General features: G+C 47.0%; 1 protein-coding gene across 1 annotated transcript in view; it reads right to left on the bottom strand.

Annotated features, from left to right (window-relative positions):
• LOC143325577 (bifunctional heparan sulfate N-deacetylase/N-sulfotransferase 1-like) overlaps positions 1–23,301 on the bottom strand; it is a 41,359-nt gene that overhangs the window by 3,748 nt on the left and 14,310 nt on the right. Inside the window, exons 2-11 of the mRNA XM_076738749.1 lie at positions 10,002–11,019; positions 7,886–8,368; positions 7,048–7,135; positions 6,507–6,661; positions 5,584–5,769; positions 4,309–4,437; positions 2,243–2,425; positions 1,575–1,671; positions 1,178–1,301; positions 126–300 (exon numbers count right to left, since the gene is read on the bottom strand). Of these exons, the coding sequence (XP_076594864.1) occupies positions 126–300; positions 1,178–1,301; positions 1,575–1,671; positions 2,243–2,425; positions 4,309–4,437; positions 5,584–5,769; positions 6,507–6,661; positions 7,048–7,135; positions 7,886–8,368; positions 10,002–10,547 (2,166 nt within the window). The 5' untranslated portion in view covers positions 10,548–11,019. The remainder of the gene's footprint in view (positions 1–125; positions 301–1,177; positions 1,302–1,574; positions 1,672–2,242; positions 2,426–4,308; positions 4,438–5,583; positions 5,770–6,506; positions 6,662–7,047; positions 7,136–7,885; positions 8,369–10,001; positions 11,020–23,301) is intronic.

The raw sequence follows: 23,301 nt of genomic DNA, 5'->3' as shown, positions 1-23,301 counted from the left end.
GTCTGAAATAAATGCAGTACTCCGCTCGTGCAGATATGAACAGAGCGGTGGCTGCTTCACTTTCAGGAGTTAACACGCGTTACGTTATGAGTTGTTGATGTGCTTTAAGGTTGCCTGTGACGGACCTGGTACCACGAGTACGCTCTGTCTGCAGGATTGATGAGGATGGTGATGATCTTGGCTTTGGGCAGGAGAGCAGCAGCCCTCTGAGCAGCCACCTCAGAGTCAAAGTAGTTGGCACTCTTCTCAAAGTAGTAGTCTGAACTGGTGTTGGAGGGCAGAGGGAAGTACTCCATATACCTAACACACACCAAACACAAACATACAAAGTGTTACAAACTGCCATAGCTGATCTGGTCCAATTTGCACTCTGCAGATAAGGAGAATTTCTCCGTGCGCTGTGTGGGTGATCGTCCATGTGCAACAGCTCGTTAAAAAAAACATCTATCAACACGGCTCAATGTTAATATTTGGGCAGCCCACTCACATATATTTCCTGCCAAGTCAATTTTGTGTTGGACTCTTTATGCTGCGATGCATGAAGCTTCTCATTGATGCAGGTTTCAAATCAATTAAACCAACAGGAAACTCAAAAGAGGGAATTTCGAACCAAACAGGTGTTAATTGTGTTTCTGGTCTCGCTCTTAGGAACTTCACTAATGAGCGGATTTGTTGTTGTTGGTGGTCTTGGCATCATTTGTATTTTGAGCCTTGATTTCATTTGCATTAAAAAGAAACACCCCTGCCATCTTCTCAAATTTAATGAGTAAATCAGAATGAACTACGTCATTTTTAATGATTTGACGCTTTAAATGCTTTGCACAACATTTAAACTGCATTCCTATAAATACACATGGGAAAAACAAGTTTTCTGTATATTTTCACTGTGGCAAAATACTTGAAACTGTCGCATGATGACTCTGTGCTTAACCTGATACAAATGTTGGCAAAATTGCAGCGAATCCATGAGCTTATGCACAAGATGGAAAGATGTTATTGTCTAAAAAGTTGAAGAAAGTGAACGAATCGGCCAAATTTAATGTAAAAAATTACTAGAACCAAAGGAAACAATACTGATATCATCATGAAGTGCTTTTATAAACCCGGTTAGTACATGATGGGGACATTTCTGTATATATAGCAGTTTAAATGTGGCTGCTGCTCTGAGGCTTCCTACCAGTCAATGCCTCTGTGGTAGTTGTGCCCATTGAAGAACTGGATCTCCTCAAAGGTCTCCTTGCTGGGGTAGTTACTGGTCAGGTCAGGGTGCATGCCGAGAAACAGGTAGAGCGCTGTCGTCCCTGAGAGAGCGATGAAAAAACAAGTGGTTTGAGACAGGATGAAGAAGACTGAAGGGAGTGCGTATCTTATTATAAGCACAGTGAGGATGAACAAAATGTAAAAGGCGACTACAGCAACACATTAAAAACAAATCACAATCTACTCCACTGATTTTCAAGGAAATAATCAAACCACTGCGAACTCGACACGTCTGCTTCGGACTGAATGACACACTTCAGATTTCATCATTTCCTAATTCATCCTGTAGGGGGTGCTGAAGTACCACGTCTCACCTGTCTTCTGAGGCCCGATGACGAGCAGTTTGGGGAAGCGGTCACATGTTTTCTCTTTGGACCAGATGTCCTTGTGCCTTTTGTCCTCACAAGGATCCTGTAGCGGCAAAAAGATAAACGATCCTTTGTTTTAAGCGCCGTTCCAACAGAACTCCAACAAATATCTCAATTGGAAAATAGGGGACAAAGCAGGTTAACCTTTGCTTACTCCAACTGACATATTTGTTAGAATTCTGATGGAGCCACAAAAGGACAAACGAGCCTTTGTTTTGAGCGTGGCTCCAACAGAATTATGACAAATATGTCCATTTGAAAATAGGAGGAAATGCCGGTTTGATCAAATGTTGGTCAGGACATGCATTTAATAAAATATGTTCGCATGGCTGACGTATTGCTCTCCAGCCACCAACTAAACAATGACTCATAACCAACGTCATGCACATGCTGTGTCTGCATACAGTATGTATTACAAAGGATTCAAGCCATTACTGTGTAATACGATATTTTAAAGGGCTACTATTGTGTCATTGCAGCATCCCAGTCCTGGACCATAAGCTGTCCAAAAATTACTACTGAACGCAAATTTTGCTTCCACTGCCAAACAAATAAAAACGTAATAAAGATATAAATCATTCATATCTTCATCAGCATCTCATTCTCACTCTCACCTGCCAGAGTGGGTCTCTCTCAGAGGGAAACAGGCTGAAGTATTTCTGAGCCAGCTGCACTGGAGGCAGGGTCTGCACCTTCAGGTTGGTCCACGTCTGGACGAACATCATCAGGCTTTTAAAGGTGTACAGGCCGAGACGGTCGTTCCCATAGTTGGACAGGTGGGTCATGAAGATGCTAATCTGTGGACGAGAAGGAAGGATTCATTGAAAGGGGATGAGGGTGTACTCTGGGAAATTCTGAATATTTTTTGGCTATATTCTGACACTTTGTACACTTGAACAATGAATTCATTAATCAATATGCACATTAATTGCTGAGGGAAATTAGTCGCAGCCCTAAATTTGACCTGATCATTTGTATCACTATATAGTAGAATGGATTTTAATGGTTTCATCAGCGTTAGGGCGGCACAGCTGTTAAAGGTCAGGTCTGTCTGAAAACAACAGTCGGGTGCTCATATGAACGCTGCAACAAGACTCCTGTTCGCACTGGTCCTTAAGAGATCCCATCACGATGCACTGGGAATGGAAAGCCTTTCAATGGGGGACAAAATCCACCGTCTCACACAGCAGCAAAATATATTCTGCTTCATCTGAAGTCAATATGAGGCTTCAGCGGTCATCTGAGTTTGACTAATCAAGTGGATATCTTCCAAAGTTTTTTTAATACAAATTTCCCAGTTTCTGTTCCCCTTCGTCGTTCCCTGGTGAGAGGGAAAATAACACAAAGAGGGAATTTCATACTAAAAAGAGAAAACTAAAAAAACTTGTCTAACTCAGATTGCTGAAGCCTGATACTAACTTCAAATAACATTTTCAATGTATGTCTGCACAGACTGAGGACTGGACTTGGTCCCCCCTCACCTCCACTGACACTGTTTTGGGGACAGATCCCTTCAGGGCCAGAACGAACATGAAGGATGATTACATAGAAATCTGCTATGACGTTCATACGGGCACCAGACTATTGTTTCGAGGCAGACTGGACTCCTTTAACTGAGACAGTCACTGATAAGTCTCCAAAAACAGGATGTTTCCCTTTTCTGCCTTGAACACTTCAACAACATGTTGTGGACAAATGGGTGAAAGACCAAACGCTGATTACATTCACATGCACAATTTTTTTTTTTTTTTCCAGAAAAGACAACATTCCTACTAAGCTGTTTACACGGCTAATGAAAATTATTTTTCCACTAACATTCCCGTTTACACACAGCTGTGCAGACTCTGATCAGCAAACACAGCCTCCCTCTTTCATGTGTTCAACCACCTCCTTGAAAAGGTCACTGTGGCAATATTTGCACACCAAAACCTGTTGATATCAAAGTCTTTCATAATGCTTAAAAGTGGGTGTGTTCCTCCTTCCTCCGACCAGAAATGTGGGTTTTTCTTTTGTGTATGCATCTCTACCCCAGCCTCGCAAACTGTTGCTAGGCAACACACAGAGCTGCCTATAAACAGGCGAGAGGCCGTGTGTCGCAAACTGCGGTAAAAACCCAAAGTGAGATGCACATTCAGAATGCATGTCCAAACAATGCTCCTACAAACAGAAAAATGTCGGCATATGAGATAATGTTGCACGCCTCATTTGGAGTATCCGAATGCACTGTTTACACGGCCCCTATCAGATTCTATTATCGTGAATTTGTCATTGTCAGGATAACAGTGAAATATGAGTGTGCGTGGAAACAAAGGGTGCTTCTACCGTAGTTTGGACGGAGCTCGGTTTTAAAAAGTGAGACACTGAGAAGAACACAATTATCTGCAGCCTACAGTGGCTGACATTTGTTGCAGATATGGTAATAAAAGCAACCTTTTTTTATCATCTCAAAACAAAACATGTTAATGAATACGAGGAATTCTCAACATCGCATTTCGGCTCCGATGAAAGAAGCTTTCACAGCAGTGTAAAAAAAGAAAGCGCGACGCCGACATCGCTGCGTGACTCACTGACGACTCATTGTCCTTTCCCTCGTTGATATTTCAATTTACACCACCGGTTAAATGTGTTTCCAATTGTGCAAGACAAAAAGCTGTGCTGTGCAGATGTGTGCTTGACTCACGGGGTTCAGTAGCACGGTGAGGAAGAGCTCTCCTCCATTGATGAGCTTGTCCAGTTCATTCGGACTGCCTGGGTAGTCTTTATAGAAGATGGTGTGTGTGAAAAGACCACACGTCTGCCTGGGCAGCACCTGTGATATAAACAAACACAAAGTCACCACACCAAAAGGGCAGAAAGGAGAAAAAAATCTCACACGCTCACGCTCACACACACACACATCAAAATAAAAAAAGATATGCACTCACACAAATAAACACACACCATGGGCCCTCCACTGAGAGCAGAGCTGTCAGTACTCCAGGCAGTTACCCCACACATTGTTTGCTTTCAATAACATTCATATTATGCAGCTCATCTAGCCAAAGCAAACCTCTTATTCACTCTGAGTCTATATGGAAATTCATGGAAATGCGTTTACAGTTTGGAGTGTCTGGGGAACTGAATATCAATCATCAGTAAGCAGTGGAGACTGTCCATTCAGACGGCACTATCTCAAGGACGGGAGTACAGCTCTGAGACCACACAGGCTGACTGAATGCCAACACTACAAAGGAACCGGACTGAGGCTGCACTGTTTCCTATCAGCGCTGAAGGTCAACCTGGGAAAGAAATAGATAGACTTTTCCTCCCTTCTTTTGAACCTCTTGAATGTAATCTATTCAACTTTAATTCTGCTCTCATAACTATATAATTCTGCACCGGCAGAGTGCTGTGAAGCTGAATAAAGTGGAGTTTTTCTGGATGCTGACATTTCAGGGATTGGTAAAGTGCCAGAGATGTCAGTCTCCGCTATGGTGCTGACGCCTGCTAGGCAGCACGACTCAGACAGGTGTCTAACGCAGGACTGGTTCACTCGACTACGTTATCATCTCCCACTGTGTTGAGGAATGCAACAGCCCAACAAAACTAATTAGATGATTGCCTTTCTCAGGACTTCAGTTTGCCGCTGTGACATACAGAATAAATGAAAATACGATTCAGCTCAGCACCTTCGAGACGAGTAGAGGCAGAGAGGAAAGGAGGATGGTGGGCAAATACTGGAGAGAGGGAGAGAGTAACCGCTGGCCATGAGAGAAGAATAAACACAATAGAAGTGGAGGAGGTGCATATGGAGAGATAATTATTGAATGAAGGATAGCATATGTCGAGGACAAAGAGAACCCTGAAAGGGATTATTGGCTGAAAATGTAATAGATGTAGAGGGAAAGCAACCGGCCAGGGGTAACAAGATAATGAGGCCTTGTGGATGGCTGGCGTGTATGAGAAGTGGTCTTACGCTAATGCCGCTGTGGATGAAACCTCGCCGGAAGCGGGCAGGCTTCAGGTGTGGGTATTCCTCTGTGCTGGTCACCTTGATGCCCCACACCTTCTTCCAGGCGTCGTACAGCTGCATGTGGACAGGGTAGACGCCCGAGTGGTGGGGCGCCACAGCGTAGCCCATGTTAGTGGGGATCCCATGCTCCTACAGGTCGAAAAAACAGGAGCGAGGGGGCGGAGGAGGCAGGAAGAAGAGGGAGGGAAAAGGTGTGAGGAGAAGAAGAAGAAACCGTTTTTGATGCTACTTATGTCAGCATGTTCTGCACAGTCATGTATGAAATGAGTGTTAATGTAAACAGGACAGGTGAGCCGCTGCCTCACACTGAAAGTATTAACAGGTGAAGCACGGGGTGGCTTTTATGGCGAAACAGACGGGAGAAACTCGACGCGCTCGTCTCCGAGGCGATGCCGACTTTTCATCGAAAATGTCACTCTCAGTCTTTTTCTGTCAGCGGATCATTTTTAATAGCCACAGTGAGATGTTAGATGAGGCGCTGCAGGCGGCGGGCTCCTCAGCAGGGTAACCAGCTCCGCGCTGACCTCATGGCGTGTGGAAAACTTCTCGCATTGTGTGCGGCGTGAATTGTTTGTCACTGACCTCTTAATCAGAACAATGTGAATTTGTTTGGCTGCACTATAAACAGATAGACCAGCACAAAACCAGTGTTTGCTGTAGTATTAAACCACACTCGCCGTTACCCCGGTGACCACGGTTGTTGCCAAATCAAGCAGGACTGACATCTTACAGATTACAACTTCAACAAAAAGCCTTAACATCTTGCCTAAGAGTGTCTATTTGAACAAGGAGCTAAGCAAGGACGGCTCTGATCACAGCGCTCGCCCAAAGCTGTGATCTGACCTTCTCCCCCCTCCGTGACTCACCATGGCAAATTTCTTGTTGAGCAACATCTGCTCGGCCAGCACGGACTGGTTGTGGAATAGATGGGGCTGCATGTGGCTCCACATGTGAGGGAACCACCAGAACTCCTTCACATAGGAGAGCAGCAGGTCGTCTCCCAGGTCCTCCTCATCAGATCCTGGACACGACAGAGAGGGGAGGACGGTCAGACCCGGAAAGGAGGGAGACGAGGGAGGTCAGCAGAAGAACACGGGGTGATGGGTGAGGAGGAAATGGAGGAGATAAGAATGGACAAAGGCAAAGGTGAAATGGGGTCAGCAGGAAATGAAAGTCAGAGAGGCAAAGGGAGACAAAGTCCAAATATTAGAGTGAAGCATGTGGGAGACAAACAGGAAGACATAAAGTCAGGGCACGAAGGAGAAGACGACCAGCAGCAGAGACATTAGAATAATATGAATCAAAACTTCGCAATCTCTGAAGTGGTATCTTTTTCAGTTTAGTGCGTGCTCTCATCTCTTCTCGTGCTAACAGGAGCACAGGTTGTCTTCACAGGCTGCATCTTACCGGCGTGAAAGAATTTCCCTGAGAAGCCCAGATTGAAGGTGAAGTTGGGCACATGAGTGCGCAGCTCCCTTTGTGTCTCCAGCAGGGCCTGAAACAGTGGGAGGAGAGGAGAGTGAGTCAATGCACGTTGTGCTCATACTGGTGCACGAGTGCATTAATGAGGAAGCGTGAACGCCCAGGCGCACGCGTGCCCACATGCATATTTCATTCTGCAAGTTTCTTTCGGTAAACATCCAACATCCACTCCCAGTTGCCTCACTCCTTCTCCGTCATTCTGTTTGATATTTCTCTCTCCTCTGATTTGGGGTGTTTGTTTCATTTGATCTCCACGCTGGATGAGACTCCCAGCACACACCCTCTCTCACTCTCTCAGATTTCTCCGTCTTGTCGGGGTGTGATTTGTTCCTAAAAGCTTGCCGTTGCGCTGCCAGTGAGGAGGCCTTGATGCTTCTTCCATAATGTTTTCTTATACCCTCTGCCTCCACATGCGAGGGTGGTCTGTTCTGCTCTGAGGGGACGCGAGCAAGGAGCTTTTCAACATTCTTTGTATGTCTCTGGGCCCCTGAAATATTCATTGCTGTGGAGCTTCTGTGACAGTGTGAGCAGTGGGGCCTGTCAGCTTTGAGCGGCCTACTGGGACGAACGCATTCAAAAGGAGAAGAGGAGCGAGAAGAAGGGGTTTCTGTATGACTGGCAGAGGGTAGCACATGCTATATGTGAGGCAATTTTTTATATTTGAGCAAAGGACTGTTGAAAACACTGGTTGATGAATATGTAAGTGGGCTCAGTTTCTATTCTGGTAAAGTTTCTCCACTCGGAAACACATGCACAAACTCACCTTTACATCAGGCACCTTCATGCGCGTGCCCTCTTTGCCCACAAAGATGTCATCTATGTCCACCAGGATGTAGCGCTCCAGGGACAACGAGAGCCTCTTCCCTGTCAGAAAGGCCACAGCGTCCACAAACACCAGCTTGTGCAGCCAGAAGACCAAGTTGTTGCCGAACAAGACCCTCTGGATGCCGTCGTGGAGCCCCAGGTCCTGCACCACCGAGGGGAGCAGAGCGGCGTTCTGCCCCATCGACGCAATGCTCTCCGCCGATTGGGTCTTGGCCAGCAACACGGGCTCGTATGTTGAGTGGTTGGACTGGAAAACGGTCCAGTCGTCCCCAGGGAGGGGACCTGGCAGGGGCTGCCCGGATCGAGTGATGAAGAGCAGGGGGGACTTGGGGTTGACTGTGCAGTCCTTCAGACCCAAGTTCGAGTGAAGAAAGAGGGGGAAGCCTTTCAGCTGTGCACTGAGCAGACTGTTTTCATTGGCCTGCTCAACACAGATACAGAGACAAGAGAGAGAAGTCACACAGATTCATCATAACCCAGAGTGATGAAGACAGAAATGTATTGGATATAATTCCCCCATTTCTCCAATCATGTGGGAAATAAGGAATGTCAGGCCTACTCAAACGTGAAGGCAGGAGGCAGCTTCTACCTGCTATGCTCCATATGTTCTGCTCTGAGACTGCAGTCAAAGTGAAATAACCTCCTGCTGTGTCCTCTACGATTCAAAGACTGAGGGTTCTGTGATTATTCAGTGAAATATCCCCTCCTAAATGTGTCGCTCTCTGATTCGCTCACATCTCTGCCACCATGGACACACAAGCCCCCCTACCTCCTGCACTTTCATTGAGTCTTACTTAAAATTTCACCACCGTGTGTGTGTGAGAGAGAGAGAGAGAGAGAGAGATACAGAATCGTAAAGTTAACACTAATTTGCACTGTGTGGTGTCCACATGGCGCTTCATTTTATTTACAGCCCTTAGGCCACAAATTCAGCTTGGACATTTGATGAAGGTGAAAGGTGAAACTCATGCAGACCATGCATGCATATTCCTTTTGTTCCCCAAAAAGTCATTAACAAACAAAGAAAAATACCATCATATGAAAATAGCATCATTTAAGTTTGGGGTCAATTACAGCCCAGAGAGTTCTAACTCCGACTATCTGTTGTAAGATCACTGTTAAAAGAGAAATTCAGACAGACTTCGTCGGGCTTTGGGAAGGTAGTGCTTCATAAACACTCTAAATCTAAATCATTCAATTCAAGTAAATCCTGTACAACATAAACAAATATTCTTGATATGGATCCCTTCAAATTGGGCTTTAAAGAATTGTGACCAGGCTCTGTGTTCACAGCAACAACTTACAGCTGAGAAATGTGCTTGTCATGGCCACACTGTTTATGAAGTGCCTCAAAAAAACATCTCCTGCATTGTACTGCAATCTGCTCCTTATCAGCAAACACAAATGCTGATACAGATGTTTGTAATCAGGCAGAATCTGACACACAGGCTTCACTTACTGCAAACAGCTTGGTTCAGATAGCAGAGCAGCACTGTTGTGCGTCTAGGTCATTGGGATGCACACGCTCGCTCCACTTCCTCCTCTCCCAATAGCCAGTAAATCCCATCAGGCTTTCTTTCCTAACCTTCACCTACACCGCCTAACATCACTGCACCATCCATGCCTCCACATCCCTTTCTATATTCTTTCCATGGCTCAGAGATGGTGATTAAAACCATAAGACCTGAAAACAGGCCTTGGGCAAACAGGCTCAGCTAGGGATTACTGAGAGAGAGACAGAGAGAGAGACAAAGAGAGAGAGAGGGAGATAGAGGAAGAAAGAGGCACCGAGTCTGAGGAGAAAACAAGAAGAGAGGAAGGAGAGACTGAGGAGTGAAGGAGGCCAGATTGCAGAATAAAGAAAAACAAGAACTAGATAAAACATAAGAGAAACAGTGCAGTGGGACTGAATGATATTGAACCAGGCAGGTCTTTCCAACCCTGCGAATCCCATCTCCTTAGAGACGGTGGAGCCAGATGGACAGGGCAGAAGGTGTGAGTGAGAGGAGGGAGAGGAGGGAGGGGAGGCAGAGGGAGTGTGGTGTTGTCCTAACCTTGAAGAAGCCAATGATGCCCACTCCATATTCCACACAGTATTTGTCCAGCAGCTCTCGGTTCCAGGCGTCCAAGTTAACATACTTGAGAATGTTCTCATAAATCACCAGTGTGAAACGACCTCTCTCTTTGTCCGTCAGTGTGGGCATGTCCCCTTTACCGGGAGAGATCTCAGTCCGGTACCTGAACCGGCCAGACTCCAGGATGGCCACGATCTCCTGACCCAGTTGAGAATACTGGCTCTCCACAAACACCAGAACCACAGGATCTGTCCTGGCCCCTCCGGGATCCACCCCGGGGCCCCCTGAGACGCTCCGCAATGGCAGCAGCCGGGACGGAGTGACCCTCGGGTCATCGGAGTCGGCGGACGCTCCCTCTGCCCCGGACACGCCCCCTCCCGACGGCTCCAGCTCCCGCTTGACGCCATAGAGGAAGTAGGCAGAGATGAAGACGCTGATGGTGCAGAAGAGGAAGAGGAGGAGGAGGGAGGTCTGCAAGGGGAGGAGACGGACCAGCCGACGGACTCGTGTCACGCATCCCAGCATCGTCTCGCGCCGCTCCGCCCCACCGGCCCAGCAACACGCCTTGGGGACAGTCTCTCTCGGTGTAGGTAGAAAACGGCAAGCAGGAGTTATTCACAACAAAGTCAGTCTTGTTATGGAGCTCAATACAAATGGCGTCAAGGTAGCAGCTGCAGCAGCTACTGGAGAAAGAAATGAGACGGTCTCACGTTGGCTCTCCCTCATATTGCAGGACTGCTTATGTCACCATGGCAGAGAAATAGGGGGCCTTGGACTGCTGGTACACACTGATGCCTCAGAGGGAGGGCTGGCAGGCCGAGTCACTGGTGGAGAAAGATGATGGAAGACTCCATCACCTGTCCATCATGTGAACCTGCCAACCATGTCCCGGCTAGGTTTCGCTCCGCTCCTTTGATTGGAGAATGATCTCTTGAGAACACTAAGGTCACGCAGGTCATCTCAGCAGCACCATTCCCTTAGGATGGACTCTCATGACCTAGAAAAACAGCGAGGCAGAAGAAAGTCATGTTAAAATGTGAGGACGCAGCATCAGCCTCAGCTCCTATAGAACAAACCACATATTCTTTTGTTGTGTGGGTTTGGACGTGTGTGGGAGAGTGTGTATACCGCCGGTGCCAACAATCCACAAGTTCACTCCAAAGTAGTCCTTGCATTCACCTACACGAAGTGAGAGCTGCCAATTTCCCCCTACACACACACACCTAACCCCTGCGTGCGCAAACGTAAACACACACACACACACACACAAAAAAAATCATTCGCTCACGCAGCCTCCACACAATCAATAGTCAGAGCGTGAGTGACAACAAAGCCTCGAGGCGAGCCAATTCACGACTCCGTCCAGTAGGACTGTGTGACTGCACACAAGTGAAGCCATCACCCGCAGGGACGCTCGCCTTCCATTTCTCTCAAATCCACGACGGCTTTGAGACCAAAACGGAGTGCAAGAGAAGGCAGAGAGGAAAGCCGATGGAAGGGAAGCGATCCAAGAGCAGAGGAGTGGATGACAGTGACAGACAGGCCTGGCAACAGTCGGATCCTTTACTCTGGGAGGAATCCCCCTTATCTCACTCGCTGTGCATCCCCACATGCCTATCATAATATACCGATATTCTTTAGCAAGCCTCCATCAAGCCAAGTGTGAAAAGTACAACATGCGGCATGAGGACGGTGTGAGGTAGTCTCTTACAAAAACATCATTTCTCCATTTAGGGGCCTGGTGGAGAACTGAGACAGAGCATCATTACCTTTGCATGGAAAAGCTCCGTCCATTAAGCTGGAGAGCTATCGAGGTGCGTGCACACACAACCCTTTATAAAACCCCAGATAACCATTAGAGTCGAGTCACAACCGCCTCAACCCAAAGACATTAAACAGCGACCGCTAAGCCCATCAAGACTCATCAGACACAAATCAGACATAAAATGGATTTGATAATGCCATCAGAAGGTTTATCAGCAACACTATAAACCAAGGTTTAATCAAAGGTGAGTAACATTAAAAATACAAGAGTGGCCATACGATGCTCGGTACAGCGAATCCTGTGGGCTGCGAGCTTCCATCCAATAGCAACAGAATCAATAAATTATTGATTCCTCACAGCCTAAACTTCAGAATTCTATGAAGATAATCCTTTGATCATTGACCTTATCATTCATGCACGCACAGCGTAACACAGGGCAAAAAAAAAAAAAAAAAATCAAGCCCATATATTGTCCCTTTAATGTAATCAAGGTCAGCATGCTGGCAAGTAGCTCTGCCCCCTCGAGCCTTCTAGCTAAGCTTAACAGGATGCCTTAAATCTCCCTGCGAGTGCAGTGGAAGAAATCACACTTGTTTTTTTTCTGTGAGTCGTGTCCAAATTTCCTCTTCGCGCTGAGGCAGAGTCTAATGTAAAGAGAGGCCGTGAAGAAACAGTGGGCGTTCAGAGAATGTATCGCAGCAGTGCAGACAAAAACCAACAGCCCTGGTCGCTTGAAGATCCCCCCCCCCCACCACCACACCCCCCCCACCCTGTAGCTTGTTTGTTCGTTTCTGAGGGAGCCAGGGTTCGTGCCACAGCATATCAAAGTATGATTAGCCACAGGAAGTGACTGCTGCTGAAAACAGTAAAGCAGAAGAGAGACAACTCTTAACATGACACCCGGGCCTCACCCAGGCCTTTCAGGGCGAAGGGCTCGTGTAGACGCGTACAAAATAAAAGTCAGTGACAACTTCCACGAGGTTTCTCATCACCCTGTTCTAGTTATGAGGGCTGGGAAACAATCCAGTATTCTTCATTCTACTGAGTTACCCTGTGTTCTTTTTTTTTCTGAATTCATTGTTTAGTCAAGAAAATGTCTGACAATAATGAAAAAAACCCCATCAAAAGTTTCCAAAAAACAAAGTGACATCTTCAAACTGCTCGTTTTGCCCAACCGATAATCTTCTGTTGATTAAAGGTGCACCGTGGATTTTTCTTGTAAATAAACAAAGTTTGTGTTTACACTGTGCTTCTCACCAAAGCGCAGCGTGTGCATCCGTCACGTCTAATAAATGATGCGGCTTCATTTTTCTTCCTCGTGAAACATTTGCTAAGCTGATTTAATTTAAAGCCTGCGTCGTTAACTTGGTCGCAGCCTTCTTTCATCTCTGCCTTTGTTACTGCGTTGCTGCCCCCACCTGTACACCAGAGGAACGATGCAAACCAAAGAAAACTAGTTTTTTGTCCAAGCAAAAAGGACCCACTTCTAAAAGCATTGCTCCACAGCGCTGCTGTTTCTCATCAGTTCAACGAGCTTATATGTGATTTTGCGTACATTTTAGCCCACTGTGTTGTATACCGCCACAGGAAAATAACTTTATTAACAATGCAACAATGACTTCAAACACACACATCACCCTCCTCCACTCTTTAAGACAGATATTTCCTCTTATTAATCAGAATGAAGACATTACATTTGTCCACAGGGACACAACAAGCTCTGGCGTGACTCTAATGACACTGTTGACAAGGCTTGGAAGCAGAATAAATGGTGACACAACGCAAACAGAGTTGGGGCACAGAAAACCTCACTTCTTGCCCAATTCGCAGCAGTGATGACCGCCTCCCAATGTTGACCTTCAGACTAAGATACAAAGAGCTACAACCGAAGGCAGGAAGGGAGAGGGGGCGAGAGAGAGAGAGGGAGGGTGACGGCCTGAGTGGGGGAGTAGGAGAGCAGCTGGCGCAAAGAGAGGTAAAGCTCAAGGCCCCGAGTGTGAAGCTACAGCTTTGAGATCAGGCCAGCTAAATGGAGAGTACAATACATTAGACTATAATGGAGATGAGGATACGGCACTGACTGAATAACGGCTAATGGATCTCAAATGTCCACACACCCATCTCACCTAATGTGTCTTCTACTTTCTGTGCCGTGCGTACCTTAGAAGAAGCCCAGATACGACCGCAAACATCTCCGTCCTCCTGCCTTCAAAGCAATAGATGCAAAAATGCAGAGGAGGAAGAAAAGAGAAGGTAAATATTTCATGTTAAGCAGGAGCTGACGAAAGCTATAGTCAGCAGACGCATGCGTAAGGTAAAGAGCAGCCAAAAGGTGCGTCGAGACCAAAGTTTTCAGTCTGTTTTAACTCATGCATAAGGAGGGAGAGGCAGATGGAGACTAATGCGTACCTGCTAGCTAACCTTTTCATTCTCATTGATGGCAAGAGCTCAGTATGAACATGAGCTCTGTAATTGCACATGTGGCCTAAACGTATCCCTCAGTATCCCTTCCTGCAGAGGCAGTAGGGAACAAGAGTGGAAAGGGGGACAAAAGCAGTGAAAGGGATAAGATGATCAACGACCAAACCTCCTGGAAAAAAAATCAAAAAAAAAAAACCAAAAAAAAAAAACCAGATTGGTGGGAGAAATGAGCGAGACATTCACCCCTAAGGCGACCATCAATCTCCAGGCTTCGAAAAGCATCAATTAAAATATTCCCCTCGTTATTTCACAGCCGCTGAAAGATGGCGACAGAATGAAGTGGGGGCATAAACAATAGCAGGTGATGGCCGAGGAGACACACTAATGCTATTCCTCAGGGTGGGTGGTCACTCAAATCTGCCCCCTTTCCGTGACGGGAAGCAGGCCAGAACCATACTGCTAGATTAATGAGAGACGATGAGGAACAGGGGGACGGAGCCTGGTCCTCAGCTGTAACAACTCTCTGGATAAACAACGCTAAGGTTGGCCATATGTAGCCTCACATGTCCTGTTCCCTCTACCCCCCCCCCCCCCCCCCCGACACTGCTGTTGCACTTCTTGTGAGGTGTGAATGAGACTAAGTGTCCCGCGGCTTGTGAGGAGAGTCAGTACATTAACGCCGTCGTCCGGCGCCGGACTAGCCGTCGGTGATCCTTTCGACAAATAAACTTTTAAAAGGGGAGCTGAATCCTCCGAGGCCCTCGGAACCAAACAGTGTCCCCCCTCTCCCCAATACGTCCCCTCACCCCTGACTGACAGAAATAAACGATGACCCTCTGTGTTCAATCACCACAGGCCTTGGCAACTGCACGTTCCCCATGGAAACGGCGGAGTTACGTTGAGTTCACAGGCATGGAAACTGTGCAGAGGGAACGAAGAGGGAGGGCAGTAATCCATACGACACTCATCAAAAGGCTACTGTTGTTGTCACTTTTTCGGTGTTCGCCTGAGCCGCTTTGGTACGCACACATCAATGCACGATCACAGCGGAGACGGACCCCAGAGACTCATTAGAAGATCTACAATCCAAATTATCTCACTACAAAGCACAAGTGTTTTGTTTGTGTTTATTCCTGAACAAATATCACTGAGCCTTCGTGCAAACACTCGGGCCTCACGAAGACAAAAACAAGTTTGGTCTGGCCGGATGAATCGTACGCCGGGCCATCGGTCAAGGTTAAATGGGTAAGAATGACGCCAATGTAATCCCTAATCTGTAATCCTGTTAATCTCGACACTGCAAACAGTACCAAATGTGCTTATGCCAGCTCCGTTACTGTGCGAGTTGCCTTGAAGAGATTAAGAAATGAGACACAATAGACTGAACTCTACGTATCATTCCTTCTCGTCTGGTCATAAAATGGCGCATGTGTTACTCGTTTGGAGGACTTCACCTAAATCCAGAAGCCGCAAATTCAGAATCTGCCGTTTCAGAGGTGCTGCGACCGCTGTGGTTGGAATTCTCCACCACAAGCAGCAAGAAGCAAAGCGAAAGCAAATTTCTGTATTTGCATTCAGCCTCCTACCCTTTTCTGCAAGAGATTAAACTTCAAAAAGCGAGAATTTTCATATTTCTTTTGAAGCACATCTAAAGCAACAAACAGGCGCATGAGAGGAGCAAGGACTCCCCTTGTTTAAGAGGTTACACTTAAAAGCCACAGTCACAGGGTCTTTTTCCCCCCCCCTTAAGCCAGCCTTGGCATTCATCAATATAGAATCAATCAATCTGAAATTTGAATTCCATTTTATGCATCCATTGTGGCTGCTGCGATTAAAGGCTTAGGCCGTGAAATAGCGTGGAGCGCAGCGCCGAATTCTCGCTCTGGCTTCCGCCTCCCACCCTTCAGCCAGTCTGAATGCACAAGCAGGCAGCTTCATTTCAGCTGCAAACATTTACAGCGACACTTCCCTCTCCCTCTGTCTCATCAATTCATTTCATGCCACTGCGTGAAGGACAGAGGACTTGGCAGGGAAATGTAGTTTTTGCCTTCTAATTCTCTAGCAAGTGACTTTCAGACCATTTCCCCCAGCAAACCATGCGGCTGAATTATCACATCATTTTTCAGCACCTCAATTTACTGTCCCCAAGACTGAGGCAATTTCACAGAAGAAAAATGCCTTCCCTCAATTCGCCGGTGCCCCTCCAATTACATCTCAAGGCCCTACTTGAAGACCTCGGTCCCAGCGTTGTCGTAATTGAAATGATTGCAATGCTATTCGTTGACACAGTAATGGGAGAAAGAGGCAGACACTCGTCTTCAAATCCAGACAAGGGAGTGCAATCTTTTCCTAAGAGCGATTATGAACAGTACGGCAAGACAGCGAAAGTGTGTTCAATGACAATTAGCGAGAATTCGGGCATTTCTATACTGCAGTGTATATACACCAGACAGAGCAAGATCCCACCCCTCAGACTTCCAATAGAGGGATCAAGTCAGATTCCATCAACACAGATATCACCCTCCATGAAGATAACCTGAGCAGGCACAGGCATAATGGCATGATTACACATTCATATTATGTGGGGACGATTAGGATCAAGATGAATAAAAACACAGAGGGCAGAAGATTAAATATACATGCCGCTCTCTGAGTCCTTTTCATCTTAGACTCAGTTCCCAAATCTCCCATCTTCTTTTAGATCTAGGATCTCGAGCAGGAGGGATCTAAGAGGAGCAGGAGGTGTATAATGGATTACCTCACAGTGTGAACAGCAGTGCGGATGAGCTGTGGGAATCATGGGAAAACTGTGGCAGGGTGGAGACGGAGTGGGGAAAGGGTCATTAGGGAACAGTGAAGCCGGGACGTGAAATGGAGACTTTCCTCAATGGTACAGTATTACTCCCCTGGGCGATGGTGCAGAATGGAAGCAGCACCTTGATCGATAGCCTCGATCACCTCCACATAGCACATAAAAAGCACCGTGCACACACATACGCCGCCCTCCTCCACCCTTGCTGATAACCACCGGCAGCTCGCTACCACAGTATATCTATTTATAGACACTCTGTGCCCCATTTACAGGCATGGGGACACTGGATCTGTACAATAAAAACAGTCGAGACCATGAAAGACATCATTTGCATCCTGCAGACCTTTACTAAACGGAGCCGAGATACATTCAGAAAATCCCGCAGCTAGCTGAAACCCTCCGTTTAGACGGACAGTCGAACCGTTATCGGCCGCAAATGGAACGGCCAAGGCGCCATGTCTGAATTAACCGCAATCTAATTCATGTGATTACACGGTGGACAGATTAATTCGAAACGTAAGGAGAGAATGGACTGATTAAGCCAATGAGAGAGAGACATAATTGACCCCACTTCGGAGGCACTGCATACGATTTCATCTTTGAGTGACACAGCAGACTTTGAGCCGGCAGCCACAGGAGAGGAGATCCTACGGTGTGTGTCATTGAAATGCATAATAATTTCCTTCACTGGTCTCTTTTGATGGTTTGACATCATGCATATGGATGTCCTGCAGGGTGGAAATTACGCCAGTGACATGTTTATGTGTGGAAATTATACGAAGGACCTGAAGCAGCGACTCGCCCCCACCTTCCTTGCGTGAACACACAAAAAAATTAAAAGTGTACACTTTGGAGAAAAGAGGGAGCTCACTCTATTAGATTTCTGAGGGGAGAAATAGTCTCGTAGTGCCTCGGACAGCCAACGCGAGGCACAGGGAGGTGGCGGCAGAGGGAGGAAGGGGTTGGTCATTTATCATTTTTGTCAGTCTTGGTAGGGAGGGGAGGTGGGGCAGGGGGGCTTTCATATAAATTGAGTGTAGGTGGAATCAATGTGGCGTTGTTGGTGAGAGCAGGGGGGTGCGGGGGAGCCAGATCAATGCTGGTGGGAGTGACTGTTTGTTCTCATTGTTTATCTACTGTCATCTCAGGACGCTGCTGAAGGACAGGGGAGCATGGCCGGCAGCACAATGTCTCCATTGGGACTGAGGATTCGTAATGGGCCCTTCCTTATACAAACAATGGACATCGCTCAGGAGGTGAAAGTCACACTGCCCGTGGATAAGGCACGTCCGAGTGCGAGTGTGCGAGGCAGTGTGTGACTAAGCGTGGGAGTTGGGGGGTTCAGAGTAGAAGGGGGCAAGAAGAGATAACAGCACTTGTCCGTGTGGTTTCATGCTGCAGGGTCTGCCGATCAAATCAACGGCCTGTTCGGCTGAGAAGTGCTATCCCGAGCTCCGCAGAATCTCCGGCTGAACCACAACAGCTTTATTAGGACTTTTACACCTGCAGCAGAACAGCAATAACAGATCTGCTGACCTGACGTGAACCTGCGATGCTATCAAGCAGCAACAACGCTCGCGATGACCGCCGATGAATAAAAGAAGACGATCAAACTAATAATAAAATCCCCGGGCATGCCGTAACACAGGCGTAACACACAAACAATATAAGTGTTTTATCTGCTCAGTCAATCTGGGAGAGACCGAGGGAAAACAGCCGAGCGGGGGATGTATCTCCGAGTGTAATCGGCCTAAGTACAATACCTGCTCATGAAATGATGATGAGCTAGATTCAAGAGGCCGCCCAATGAATTTCAGGTATTATCATTCCCAGGGGAGCCCTGCCTCTCTCCTCCCTCTCTCCCCCTTTTACGCCTCCCTCTTCCATCTTCCCTTCTTTCATGTCCAGATAAGAAACGGCCCGCACTGATCTGACTGTGATTCGCGCAGCAGAAATGCGTTCCCATGGGAATATCACAGTGCGGAAGAATAGCTGACACAAGAGATGAGATTCTGTTGTGCTGCCCATATTTTTGCCCGCGAGATCAAACGGGTAGGATTTTTCCTCCTGCATGAAAACTCACTCCTAATCATCAGCTTGCTTTCAAAGCACAATCAGGAACAGATAAATGGGTGGAAGTGGAAATTTGTCTGGAGGGCTGTGTACAGTATGTTTTGCATAAACAAACAGTACACACTCGACACGTGCCCCCATCGTGGTAATTTCAGGCTGTAAATGTGTGAAGGCTCCGACTGCAGAGAAACACCCAGCCTCATGATTGGCTTATCGCAATAACAATAATTACACTCCCAATTGTAGCCCCAGTCATGAATCCTATTACAAATCCTGTGTGTTTTCTGAAGCTCAGCTCCAGCTTTTCTCTTCTCCCTCTCTCACACTTTCTGCTTCGGTCACGGTTTTTAAAGCAGAACCCACAGCTGAGCTCTGTGATACTCGCTGGATTTCCAACGTGGCAGTATTCACCCCCCCCCCACACACCCACCCCCGTTTTACGACATTAATTCCACTGAATTTCTACAAACTGACCAGCAAGTATACGATTGCTCAATCTAGATGCAATTCCATGAAAGTTTAATGACGGAGAGGCATTGCTTATATAGTAGCTCCATATGTGGTATGTTAATATTAATCAGATAATCGTACAAATCTGAACATAGAGCAGCTACGTGCAACAAAGGGGTGGAACTGATATTAAACACAGTCATATGTGGACGATACAAGCACCATTTTCCTGTCCAAAACAACATTATGAAGACACTGGAAACCAATAGAAGAGAATGATCCCTTGTAGGGCAGTGAGATCAGCCACTAAAGGAGGATCAAATCTGGCACAGCTGTGTGTTTGTTTAGAGAAGGCCGTTCTCAAAAAACTGAGCATCCCTGCACCGAAGGACGGCAGCGTGAGAACCACCGAGAGGCCTGTAGCAGTTCTGAAGAATTTACAGGGTTTCACGGCTGAGAGATGGGAGACACTGTGCATTCAACGGCCGCTGCCCGGGGTATTCACCAGTCACAGCGGCGAAGAGTAAGCCAATGTAAAAAAACACTCACATGATGTCTGAGCTAGTGTGTTGCCAGAAGGCATGTGGGAGAATTTGAAACAAAGCTGAAGTAGGTTTTATAGTGTGATGAGACATAAATGTAGCTTTTTGGCCGTCATACTAAACGCCATGTTTGGTGTAAGCCAAGAAACTCATCATCGTCACCATGAAGGCTGCAGTTCGATGCTGCGGAGATGCTTCTATGCGGCAAGATCTGGAAGAATAGCGGAGGCTTTGGGTTTGGGAGGCTTCAAGTTTAACAGAAGACTGTGACTTAGGAGATGATTTATCTTTCAGCAAGACATCAACCCAAACATTGGCCAAAAGCTCCACACGAACTGCTTTAACGCGGCACTGTTTATGTCCTGAAGTCCAGACCTCAATCCAATCCAGAATTAGCTGCAGGACTTTAAACTTGCAGTTCGTGAACCTTGACAGGGCCTGTGCAGTTTCGCAGCTGGTCTGGATGCGTCTTTAGGCGTTCTACCATGCCATGTCTCTTATCCTCTCTCCCTCTAGTCTCCCCAGAATAAACACCGCTCTGCCACAGCTCACCCTTATCCCTTTCCCAGCTTTAGTCTTAACTCTGCCACCGGTCGAGACTCTTGTCTGTTTGTCTCTACCTGTCCTGAGCCGAGCTGCGTTCCCTTCCCCTGTTCTCGTTCTGGACCAGAGGGTGAGGCATGTGTGGGTGTCACGGAGCTGACAGGTCTATCTGGGTTCTGTCTACAGCGCCAGTTCTTCCCATTTCCCCTCTTCAATGCCGCCTCTACAGCTGCTGTGTATCCTACCGTGACACCACATAGACACAGACACACACACACACACACACACACACACACGAGTATCAGTTTACAGAAGGGGGTAGCTGTGGCCTGTGCACAGGGTCAAGCCTCCACGGGGCTGCATGCATGGTGGATGTCCCGGAACACAACACTTTGAAATCAAAACAATTTTTCATTATTTTTTTAGAGGGTGAAACAGGCCGAGGGGGTGCAGGAGAGAGACAGAGAGAGGTGTATGTGTATTTACGTGGGAAGAAAGCTATGCTTTTCCCTGTCAGTTCAAGGAAAGCCTGTCAGAGTTATGGATTAAACGCCACTGCGCTGCATCGTATACACTCAAACACACACACACGCGCGCTGCATGATAGTTTAACGATGCATATGTGTGCCGCTCATGTGTGTAGATGTGTGCACGTTTGTGCGGCGCTGTGCACATGTGGCTCGCCGGTGGGTAGCAGGTCCAAACACCCAGTCTGAAAAGCAGACTGTCACGTAGTGTGTTAGCCATGTAAAATCTAAAATCTGTCTCCTGCCACCCATCCATTAAAGGCCAGCAGCTGCCAGAGTCAATGTGGTTCAGGCGCACGTCGTCACCATAAACCCTATGTAACACATTTCTCATTTGCTACGCCACTCAGCCATTTGCTCTCTCTCTGAGCACACAAACAGTCACTCTCTCAGACACACACACACACACACACACACACACACACACACACAAATTAAAAATGGCTTTATTGGCATGAATCTCACATCAGCAATATTGCCAAAGCATCGAGAATCGATGAAAAAAAAATACAAGAAATTCAAACAAGAAGAGGAGAACACTACACTAAGAAAATGCGCACACACACACACGTACACACACACTGGTGTATTTTCCCTCCCGCCGGCTGTAACAGGTGTGTGGGGGTAGGAAGTGGTAAGCTGATCCAGCCATGAAGACCCACTCCTTCCCCTCTCTTGCCAAAACATCCCCAGTCCCACTGCTATCCTTCACCTCCTGAAGGGTAACTTCCAATCAGTCCGGCAGATCAATACGCCCTAGCCTCAGGATATGAGGCTCTAAAGCTAACTAGAAGCACTTAAGTAGAGGGGAATCTGTATTGATTACAAAGGGTTAATGGGACCTTGTGTGCTGGCTACGCTTTTTTGAGATTGGAAATGCGTGACTCGGTCAGTTAATTGATACAAATTGGTAACACACGTACAAACTTGACTGCTGTCGAGGGTTTAATATGACGAGTCTGCAGTCCGCGGCCTCGTGTTTTGACACTAAAGAATGTACACAAAGGTGAAATCCGGCTGAATGAAATAATGATAATAGCTCCTCCGTCAGAGGGGAGCGCGGTGTCACAATGAATCAGTGCAGACTGAACTAGATGGCCAGAAAGAAAGCAAACCGGTAAATCTTTTATCTGCACTGCGAGTAAAAATACGGAGTATGATAAGGTTCAGGATGCCATGACATCTTTGCCCCAATATCAATTATTCAGCATCGCCTTTTCTAACCTTTTAATTATACATCAATGTTAGAATAACAAAGACGAGGGACGCTCAGTTTGTTCCTGCTTACAAAGGCCGTGACAATGAAACCGGATGGGAGAACTTTAGCCTTTAGGTAGAGGATGGAGGAAGACGGAAGAGAAAAAGGCCTTCAGGCAGCTTTGGCCTGCTGTCAAGCTGTCATTTATGATGTGTCCGCCTCACCCACTATGTGATCAGAGATCAAAGGGTTAACTGAAACTCTGGCCTATAGCCCTGTGCTTACATTATTCAACAGCTTGTTACAACAGCCTGCTCCCTGATCTCACACACAGGGAGACAGAGCTGGAAACTCCAGGGAGGGGAACGCTAGGGACGAATAGCCGGATTAAGAAAAAGGGATGACAGAGAGACCGGGCGGCGGGAGAGAAGAAAGATAGGAACAGAATGAGGGGTGGACCTGAGGGATGTGGAAAAAAGCGAGGCGTGGAAAAAAACAAGAAATTCAATAGGATGAAAAGAGGGACTGAGAAATGGGAAGGATGAGAAAGTGGTGAAAGATGGCGAGAGAGCACAGGTGGACTGGGGGGGGCTACCCGCCCAAATGTGCCTGTTGCCACGGGAGACTGATCAGAATCGCTGAATATGGACGTTTAACCTTTGACCACGGATCTTATGTGTTAGCTGAGACCCACATTTGCGTGAGGTTTTATGCAACATCTGTTTTATTCACAGATTTTTCACAGCACGACAGCAGAGCACGCGGCCCTCCATTTACTCCCAGCTCACACGTGATGGATCGTAATGGTGGTCGGAAGGTGCTCTGCGCTTTATCCAACACAAACGTTCTAATCCAGCTTCTTTCGCTTCACTTTCTCATTAAGAGACACCTGAACGTTGGCTGGCAGTGCCTTCAAACAGGTACCGCTGCAGCATCCACTGGTTTTAG

Source organism: Chaetodon auriga, chromosome 9 (assembly GCF_051107435.1).
Source record: "Chaetodon auriga isolate fChaAug3 chromosome 9, fChaAug3.hap1, whole genome shotgun sequence".
Classification (NCBI taxonomy): domain Eukaryota; kingdom Metazoa; phylum Chordata; class Actinopteri; order Chaetodontiformes; family Chaetodontidae; genus Chaetodon; species Chaetodon auriga.
Note: the sequence above shows the minus strand (reverse complement) of the source record. Positions and strands in the feature narration are given on the sequence as shown.